Consider the following 10,893-nt stretch of genomic DNA (forward strand, 5'->3'; position numbering starts at 1 on the left):
AGGTAGTATATTGGCAAGGACTGGATCACGAAGTAGTAAATCCCAATTTTTTCTAAAAATGGATTCTACTTGACGGTGATAGCTGTTATAATTAGAAATAAAGGCCACATTTGTTCCGATTTCTGTCGGCTCATTCTTTTTTACTTCTAACAATGATTCTCTAGGGATGCCCTCAACATCCTCTAGGGCCTTATCCAATTTATTGGATTTATATCCTTTCTGCAGAAATTTTAATTTCATTTCTTTAACGCTCTGTTCGTAGGTCTCAGGCTTCGAACAGTTGCGTTTCATTCTGATGAATTGTCCCTTAGGGACATTGGAAAGCCATCTGTTGAGGTGGTTACTTTTATTATCAATATAAGTATTTGAATCAGACGGCTTGGTGTATACTGCCGTTTGTAGAGACCCATCATCAACATAGATGTTTAAATCCAGAAAATTAACATTGGTTTTACTAATGTTAAAAGTTAATTTGATATTTAATAAATTAGTATTTAAAAAACAGCAAAAATCATTGAGGGTGGATTGATCCCCTCGCCAAATGAATAAAATGTCATCTATGTACCGCCACCATTGGACCAGGCTCGCACCCCAGTCATGACCCGTCCAGACCATAGTGTCTTCCCAACGGGCCATGAAGATGTTAGCATAGCTGGGGGCGAACCTGGTCCCCATGGCGGTACCTACCTGTTGTAAAAAGAATGCACCATCAAAATTAAAATAATTGTTGGTTAAAATAAAATGAATCCCCTCTATAATAAAAGACTGTAGGTTGATATCCATTTCTGTACTCTCGAGTGTAGTTTTTATTGCACTTATCCCGTCATCATGATTAATTATAGTATACAGCGACGTTACGTCCGCTGTTACTAAAAATAAAGAGTCGTCCCAAGTGATGTTCTTAATTTTATTTAAAACATCTTTTGTATCTTTCAAGTGTGATCTGTTGTTATTCACTAATGGTTGGAGGTGATGATCAATAAAGAATGAAAGATTGGACGTGATAGAGTTGGTGCCCGCTATAATGGGGCGACCAGGAGGCTGGGTTTGACTTTTATGGATTTTTGGCAATAAATATATAACAGGCACAGAGAGACAGGAGACCTGATCCAGGGCCACCAGAGCCTCCAATCCAGGTTGAGAAAGGTGCCCGCAAAAAGGCCCCACAAACTTATGCGACAGTAGTAACTAAACCCAAACCCACCTCTAGGTATACTAATTTCAGAACAAACCAAAGACCAACTTATGTAAAGGAGAAGTATAATAGAACTAGAGAAAATTATAACCAGAGGAATTCTAATGACTTCCCACATAAATATCATCAAAATTGTAATGACAAACCCAACTATGACTGGGAAACCAGGAAAAATCAAAGAGTATATCCAAGGGCGAAAGATTATGAATACAACAGAGAAGGTCCAACCACTCATAACAGATTCAGAGCGTTGGACTCCATACCTGAAACCCTAAATACTGATTTTTTATCCCGGAAACCGCCTCAGTGGAGAAATACGTAACGCCACAAAAAAGCCTCAAATTACATAAAACCAAACGAGGAAAAAGAGGCGGGATAAACAAACGAGTTAAAAAATCTAAAGATAGAGAAATTACCAACCAAAGCAATTTGGAGGGTAATACCACAAAAATCTTTAATTTAAGTGATCACGTATTAGATCCTGATGAAATCTCAGTGTTACAGAAAGGATTAAAATTTTGCCCTAGTAATCAAATTAATTTCTTTGATTTGTATATAGATGTACAAAAGTTTATTAGACGTTTGTCATTAAAGAAATTTTTTGCTCTGAATGAGTCTGATACACCGTCTGACGCCCCGATTAACCCCTTTAAAAAGAAATCCAATTTTTATCCGAAACATATTAAGGGTTGTTTTCTGGAAAGTTTCCATAAAGTCATTAATGAGGAATTAAATACTCTTAAAGATAATCTTCCAGCACATAAAAATAATCTCACACTTAAAGAAAGAGATGCCCTGAAATCCCTTAAAGATAACGATGGGATTATAATTAAGCCCGCCGATAAAGGCGGCGGGGTGGTCATTTTAACTAAAGATATGTATGTGAACGAGGTAAATAGGCAACTCTTTGACGGGGTTACCTACAAAAAATTGAGGTCAGATCCATCTCTCTCGATTTTTAAAAAATACAAATCTCTCATTGAAAAATATGTAGAATCTAACACTATTAATAAGGATACTACGGAATTCTTAATTATTGAAGACTACTCTGTGCCTGTTATATATTTATTGCCAAAAATCCATAAAAGTCAAACCCAGCCTCCTGGTCGCCCCATTATAGCGGGCACCAACTCTATCACGTCCAATCTTTCATTCTTTATTGATCATCACCTCCAACCATTAGTGAATAACAACAGATCACACTTGAAAGATACAAAAGATGTTTTAAATAAAATTAAGAACATCACTTGGGACGACTCTTTATTTTTAGTAACAGCGGACGTAACGTCGCTGTATACTATAATTAATCATGATGACGGGATAAGTGCAATAAAAACTACACTCGAGAGTACAGAAATGGATATCAACCTACAGTCTTTTATTATAGAGGGGATTCATTTTATTTTAACCAACAATTATTTTAATTTTGATGGTGCATTCTTTTTACAACAGGTAGGTACCGCCATGGGGACCAGGTTCGCCCCCAGCTATGCTAACATCTTCATGGCCCGTTGGGAAGACACTATGGTCTGGACGGGTCATGACTGGGGTGCGAGCCTGGTCCAATGGTGGCGGTACATAGATGACATTTTATTCATTTGGCGAGGGGATCAATCCACCCTCAATGATTTTTGCTGTTTTTTAAATACTAATTTATTAAATATCAAATTAACTTTTAACATTAGTAAAACCAATGTTAATTTTCTGGATTTAAACATCTATGTTGATGATGGGTCTCTACAAACGGCAGTATACACCAAGCCGTCTGATTCAAATACTTATATTGATAATAAAAGTAACCACCTCAACAGATGGCTTTCCAATGTCCCTAAGGGACAATTCATCAGAATGAAACGCAACTGTTCGAAGCCTGAGACCTACGAACAGAGCGTTAAAGAAATGAAATTAAAATTTCTGCAGAAAGGATATAAATCCAATAAATTGGATAAGGCCCTAGAGGATGTTGAGGGCATCCCTAGAGAATCATTGTTAGAAGTAAAAAAGAATGAGCCGACAGAAATCGGAACAAATGTGGCCTTTATTTCTAATTATAACAGCTATCACCGTCAAGTAGAATCCATTTTTAGAAAAAATTGGGATTTACTACTTCGTGATCCAGTCCTTGCCAATATACTACCTAATAAACCAAGATTCATTTACAAGAGAGCGCCCAATATAAAAGACAAATTAACTTCGAGTGCTTTTATAGAGAAACCTTTGGGAGGATTAATTAGAAACAAGGGTTTCCATAGATGCGGGGATTGTTCTATGTGTAAATCTTGTGGTACCACTGATAAAAAAACAGTGGAATTAGTCCTCAATGGACAGGTTTTTAAACTTAATCATTTTATGACATGCAATTCCAGATATGCCATTTATGTCATCATGTGCACCTGTAATAAATTGTATGTGGGTAAGACCACCAGGACCCTGAAGGTCCGGTGGTCCGAGCATATTAGAAATATAAAAAAGGGCAATGTTGATCATCCCTTTTCATTACATTTTAAAGAGGTTCACCACTGTTCCCCCAATCAAATTAAAGGTTTTTGGGGATTAGAACTCATTAAAGATAACTGGCGGCATAAGAACAAAGATACTAATCTTGCCAGAAAGGAGATGAAGTGGATTTTTGACCTAAAGTCACTATCTCCACATGGCTTGAACTCAGATTTCGAGCTCAAGTGGTTCCTCTAACTCTTTTATCTTAATACTTTTTAACGTTTTTATATCCATTTATTGGAGGACGTTTTTTATCTCTTTCTTTTTATCCAATTTTATGCACCCACATGCAATTTAATGATTTAATATGTATAGTGTCTATTATGGATTGTATATGTATTCATTTTTGTAATAAGCCAATATTTATTGTCCTGCACTTCCTTATTCCGCACTTTAAACCATTCCGTTTTCAAGATGGCCGTGCGTTTCATACCTGAGCATTTACTCAGCTATTGCTTTCCAATATGGCCGTGCGTTCCACGGCTACTATAGCAGAGGATCCAGGGACATACACAGTCTCCCCGCGCCACAGGTCATCAGCTTGCGGCCGGGGGATCCTAGAAGCCGGAAATGACGCGGACGCCGGAAGTCGTCATGCGTTCCATAGCCGGCAGCGCGTGCGTTCCACGCGTCTAAAGGGCTTCAGTTCTACCCTTCAGAACCTTCGTTTTCGGCCACAAACTCAGGGATTATACAGCGCTAATCCCCTGGTTACCCCCATGTGTTAATGAATACTTCTGAACTCTAGTTTTTAGAGTTCGAGCAAACGGGCCTAAACTTCCGTTTTTCCCTCACTTCCGGGGCTGGCCTAACAAGTGTATGGGTATAAATACTGGCTTAGTATGTACTCCTCTCCAAGCCTTGAAAAAGACAGGTTATCCTGTCGAAACGCGTTGGCAGGAGAGGAGCCTTGCTGTACTGCCTTTGGGGAGTTGTACCACTTGCTTGCGGATATGATTGGGGTATAAGGCCAATACCCCAGTCACCAGGTACCGTGCTTTTTACATCTGGTGCTCCCCATCATTTTGTTTTGTATCAATAAATATGTACTCCCCTTTCCTGAAAGAGGCTTCTTTGTCTTTTATATGGTGTTAATGCTGAGAACATTTTTACAAATGAGAGATTTGGACCTCTTTCTTCAAAGTAAAAGAAACCTTTATGCGCCTGTACCAACAATTCCGACTTGTGAGTACGGTACGCATTTGGTTGTCGAAATCCACTTGTGGTGAAATTCCCTAGTGTTACAAAAGATACCTTTATGAGCACATAACCTCAACTCTGAGTGTGAGTACGGGTACGCTAACGAAGAACCCCCTCCTGTGTTGTGACCAAGAGATTGATATTTGAGGGTTCTAACCTGCTATCATATTTCTTATCTTTTCATTGGCCGGTAAACACCTCCTCATCGCCATTGGTCCTTTTTCTGTTTGAACTGCATCCACGTGGGGTTGAGTGGTGACCCCTTCTTTCGGACCGGCAGAAGAAGAGTGACTGCGCCTTGGGACTGATTATTTTTTGTTTGTTTGTGGACAAAACCATGTGCACTGCAGGGGGGCAGATGTAACATGTGCAGAGAGAATTAGATTTGGGTGAGTTATTTTGTTTCTGTGCAGGGAAAATACTGACTGCATGATTTTACACTTCAATATAGATCTCACTTTGAAGAAAAACCCCACCCAAATCTAATTCTCTCTGCACAAGTTACATCTGCCCCACCCGCAGTGCACATGGTTTTGTCCATCTAAGAAGGATTTTGTCAGAAAGAATGGACTAGATTAACCCCCTTAGTTATTAAAATGTATTCTTATTTGTTTTATTTATCTGAAAATATGGTGTTTTACCCATGTAGAGTACTGGTATCATGATGTCCAAGGAGGAAATACAGCAACTGATAGATTTCCTGGACAAAGACAAATGTGGCACAATTGATTTCAGGTAACTAATGAACCTTTTCTCACAGGACAAAATTAAAATGACCCTTTATTTGGATGTTACTGTTATCTTACTGTAGAGTATGATACACACAAACATGCCAGTGGCAAGTCCATGCTTCTGCCATAACAGCGCAGTCTGAGAAGGCGGGGCATTTGTTTACCACCCCAATGTCAGGCCAAATAGTTTTGAAATATTGGAGAACTCACATTTGCTTGTAGTAATCCAATTCTGCCTCCTTAGAATGTCTGTGCAGCACTATTTCTAGGAACTCCTATCCCACGCTGCCATAGCAACTATTGAGGATTTTCTGTTTATATAATAATCTTCTCATACTAACACTGGGCACAGATTTCCGATGGTGTGATGTAGCAGTGTAATATACCAATACATCAGACCACTGTACTCACTATCTACTGTAACAGCATAGGCTGTTGATTAGTTTCATTGGACCTTCAGCACATTCAATGGGACAATTCAATAAATGGGAGCCAAGAATGATGTACTGGGGTTACATATTATGCGATACATGTACTATGTATCATTCTAATCTGCATCAGAAAGTTATATTGAAAGATAGATAGCACAGTGTTTACCCAATTTCAGGCTCAGATAGCAATATTTATTGTACAGGTGGGTTACATCTCATCAACAGATCTGTGAATCAATGAGGTACCTGTTTTGTACTTACAGGAGACTATGGGCCTGGATCAGAGATTGACCTAAGGAGGAAAATACAGCCTCACCTCCTCCTTTAATTTTACCACTAGCTCCATGTATTAAGGGGAATATAGCCATTGCCTCTATTGTGATGAAATATTTTATCCCAGTACACATGTATTTTGGGTCACCTGGGAATACTCAAGTCTCCTTTGTGGATCGGATGACCAGTGATTAGTTATGCTGTGCTTACAGCATGTTTGTTTGTGTATATACTACACAACTGCATGCACTTAGACACTATTATATATTCCCCTCTGTGTCTTATGTAAGTCCAGCATGAGACCCCCTAGAGTCACGGGAGAGGGACTTCTACCTATTAAAGCCACCTGCTGTTCCTTTAGTGTTTTATACACATTCCAGTACTTAGGATGCCACCAGCCCTTGTACCTCAAGCAGTAGGGGCTCATGCAATTGGCTGGAGAACACTAAAGAACTGGCTGCAGTAAGATGGAGCAGAGTTTCTCAGGGCAGAACTGAAATAGTTAATTTGCAGTGCTGACTGGAAACAGTTACAACTGCAAATGTAAAAGAATGCTGCGGAAGGCAGTGTGGGTGGTCATAGGAAATATTACATTGCAGAAGATGCAGTGAATAGATGGTACACACTGAGAAAGGCAGCAACTAATAGCTGACTCAAAACACAAGTCACTAAGGGCCTTATTCTAGTTCACTCTTTCTGACAAAATCCTTCTTAGATGGTCAAAACCATGTGCACTGCAGGTGGGGCAGATGTTACTTGTGCATAGAGAATTAGATTTGGGTGGGGTTTTACTTCAAAGTGAGATCTATATTGCAGTGTAAAAATAAAGCAGCCAGTATTTACCCTGCACAGAAACAAAATAACTCACCCCAATCTAATTCTCTCTGCACATTTTACATCTGCCCCCCTGCAGTGCACATGGTTTTGTCCATCTCAGAAGAATTTTGTCAGAAAGAGTGAACTAGAATTAGGCCCTAATGCCTGGTACACACCAGGACGACTGGGGCTCAATCCCCTCAATCTAGATCCAATTCCGACCAATTGGATGTAGATTGTGTGGTGATTGGGCCCTTTCCTGTCCTGGTGTGGACCGATACCGATCCGATGCGCGGTCCCGCGGGTCGGTCGTTATTCAGATCCTACCTGCTGCAGGTAGGATCTGAATAACAACCATACTGCCGGGTGCGGGTCGCCATCGGATCGGACCCGCTCACGGTGCACATCGTGAGCGGGTCTGAAGAAACACTAACGACCCGCTCACAATGTGCATCGTGAGCGGGTTGTCGTGGTGTGTACCCTACATAAGTCACAAGTCACTAAGGCAGGAGCTGGGTTTCAATCATGATTATAGTGTCTCCAATAACACGGATATGGCAAGGTATTTACAGGAAAGTCACCAGAGTACAGAAATCCAGCACCTCACACAGAAGTATAAGCTATACCTGGCACTGTCCTGCAGCAGTGCTTTATAATACACATGAGCAACAATTACAGCAGCCAGGTCTGGGAAGATCTACTAAATTAATAGCATCTGTAGTGCTGCTTGTATCATCAGCATCCTGGCCACTTAGCAACAGCAGCCCTAGCGTCCCCTGCAATCACCTGGACTCCCAGTTACTTAGAAAGAAATGGGAATGTTGGGCATTACACCTGGGTGGCACAGTGTCCCGGATTCCTAATAACAACCAGGTCCTGCCGTAGAGAACATCAGCAGTGTCTTAGTGTCTTATAACCTTGAGCAATGTTGATTTAAATATTTTCATGGTATGTGATAATTATTCATCATGATCATTGTAAATATTTTCTTGTTTCTGTTAGTGTATTTCAGAAAGCCTTATCTACTTGACCTGGACAGTTATAAAGAAACAGAAGTATTCTTCCAAAGAACTAATATTATTGAGCGAAGCAATGTTTACTATATTGTTTTCACTTTGAATGCATTATTTGGATTTAACCTAGTCAGAAGTTAAATATGAATTGTTGCTTACAATATTGTTACATTTACATAACCCGTTAAAATTGTTTTGTAGGAAATGTAAACATTCATCAGTGATTATACCAACTGTTTAGGTCATAAATATCCCATAGAGAAATATTTAAAATATTATTTGTCATGTTAATGCCGTTACTTTGTTAGGGACCACAAAAACATTTTCTAGTTACTGTCTGTTGTGAATGTGTGCTTTGTGAGATTATGTGCAATCCAGCATGAGAAAATTCTAAAATGAGACATAGCGGTCTCATGATGAACTGTACACAAACATACACACAATGTTCTTCATTTTCATCAACAAGAAAATGCTTCTAGCTACAGCACACACTGCCCAATAATAGTGTGCCTGGAAAAGCATGCATATATGTTATATACAGTACAGTATATCCTCAGCACCAACTAGAATACCCTTTGCCCCAGTGTATCCATTTGCTCAGTCCTACAGGAAGCTACAAAATGAACAGAGCATATGACAATGATGGTGGCGGTGGCTATAGTTAGTATTCCATTTCAACTACCATGTTTTAATTGCTACTAACTTTTGATTAATAGTACTGATCTGCATGGAAGTTGACACCTAGAAATATTGGCAATAAGAATTTATTTTATGTGATTATATTGTTTTCTCAGGAATTGTTTGGATTGGAAGTTTAGAATAGGCAAAGCTTTTATATATGAACAGTGTACTTCTGTTTAGCTTTCTGCTTTTTAACACTTTGAACATGTTTTTTGAAATGCTGAGATTTTGCAGAGATAAGCCAGAATTACCTCATTTACCTTAAATATAGTAAGTAGCCGATATCCCGCCACCTTCAAGACGCCGCCTCCTATCCTATTATATTTGGCCCAAGGAGTACAAACCATGTAGCAGTTTAGTACACAAATGTGCATTATGCTCCTGCGTGCGTGTGATGCTATGAATGACTTTGTGAATAAATAAAATAGGTTTAATTCACCCCAGTACACTCTCTTAATTAATTGTTAATTTAGAAATGCAGATTGTATTATTGGTTTAAAAATCAAAGTTAAAAATGAACTTTTGGCCTTATAGTGCTTTCCCTGGATGCGTCAATACGGCACGGCTAAGATGATCAGTTTTGCTCGGTTCCTCGATTGCAACATTGAATACAGTATACGTTCCACACACTAATCTCCTTGCTATAAAATGAATCCTTTTATTCCCATGTGAAATTTTCACACAGGCCAACCTATTATAATATATATATACATATACACACACACACACACACACACACACACACACACACACACACACACAAAAACCACAATGTTTTGGGTGGGTAGTTTCCCATTCCCCCATAAACAGCATAGGAGGCGTGGATTACCAGCACCCACCCTAGATGTAGCCATCCTCACGGCCCAGCACTACTGTATATAACCTATCCTGTGGTCACGTTAATTAGTACAGGGGACGCTTTATTTTTCCTTCAGAAGACAATTAGCCTGTTGTTTTGCAATTGGTTATTGTGAATACTAAAGCCCATGATTATGGGTGATAACAAGTTCATCCAAAAGTCAGGCCCTGATTCTGGTTGACTTGGTAAGCTCTAAAGCTCGCAGCTTACCGAGTCCAATAAGGCCTGCCCTGCCGTCCACTGAATCACTACTGCCCGCCGCCGCCGTATCCTCTCGCAACCATGCAAGGGGATGTCATGCAGACACATCCCCTTGCATGTAGAAATCATTCAATGGTTGCCGACCATCGAATTTCTTCAGGCCACGCAAATATAATTCAGTTGAGACTGACTTATATTTTTAGCCATTCCGTTGAAGACAGGGGTGGCGGCAGATGTCAGCTGCCCACCCCCTCCCATCTACATTCTCATGCGAGCGCCCAGCGTTTTCATGGGGTCGCCCATGAAATGCTGGGCATTCCCATGGGCAACACCTGGGCCTGCCGCCCCACTCCCCCCACCCACACTGCCCAGCTACATTGTAAATCGCAGTAGCCATTCACACAGTGGACTTGTACATGTGCACAAAAGACCGTGCACATGTGCAGTCCATCAACCATCGGAACAGGGACAAATTCAGCCACGTCTGAATGGTTTAGAATGACCCCCTAGTTAGCTCAATACCACGGTGTAATGGGATGGGTGTCAATGTTTTTGTCATTGGTGAAGTCTGGTTGGAATGGGTAAAGGCCAGCACTGACCAGGTCTTGTCACTTTCATTAGTAATTCCGGATATTGCAGACTGTTAGCAGTTAAGACACATTGTTCCCCGTCAATCAGTTCTGCTAGTCACCATCAACTGCATGGTAGCAATTAAGCTATGAAGAAACGCTATTTTTCAGTGCTATAACTTGGTGCCTTTAGAAGTGTGGATTGGAGATAGTTATTTTAGAAGAGGAGTCTCCAAAATGAATATCCAACTAAACTAGTACTGGGTTTTATTGCTATGAATAAAAGGCAAAAAAAATATATACACAGGGGCACTGTGAAACATGTAATAGTCACACCTTTGCGCCTCCTTTGTCTATGGTATTGATATGAAACATGCATTTATATTTTTTTTGGCCACACCTCCTATTTGGGTTATTTTAAGAGC

General features: G+C 40.0%; 1 protein-coding gene across 1 annotated transcript in view; it reads left to right on the forward strand.

Moving 5' to 3' along the window:
• LOC146008045 (uncharacterized) overlaps window positions 1–10,893 on the forward strand; it is a 63,266-nt gene extending 52,373 nt beyond the window's left edge. The window contains exons 12-13 of the mRNA XM_083146937.1: window positions 5,544–5,629; window positions 8,148–10,893. Coding sequence (XP_083003063.1) covers window positions 5,544–5,629; window positions 8,148–8,175 — 114 coding nt within the window. The 3' untranslated portion in view covers window positions 8,176–10,893. The remainder of the gene's footprint in view (window positions 1–5,543; window positions 5,630–8,147) is intronic.

The sequence above is a fragment of the Crinia signifera genome, chromosome 1, assembly GCF_055691185.1.
Source record: "Crinia signifera chromosome 1, ASM5569118v1, whole genome shotgun sequence".
NCBI classification, from domain to species: Eukaryota; Metazoa; Chordata; class Amphibia; order Anura; family Myobatrachidae; genus Crinia; species Crinia signifera.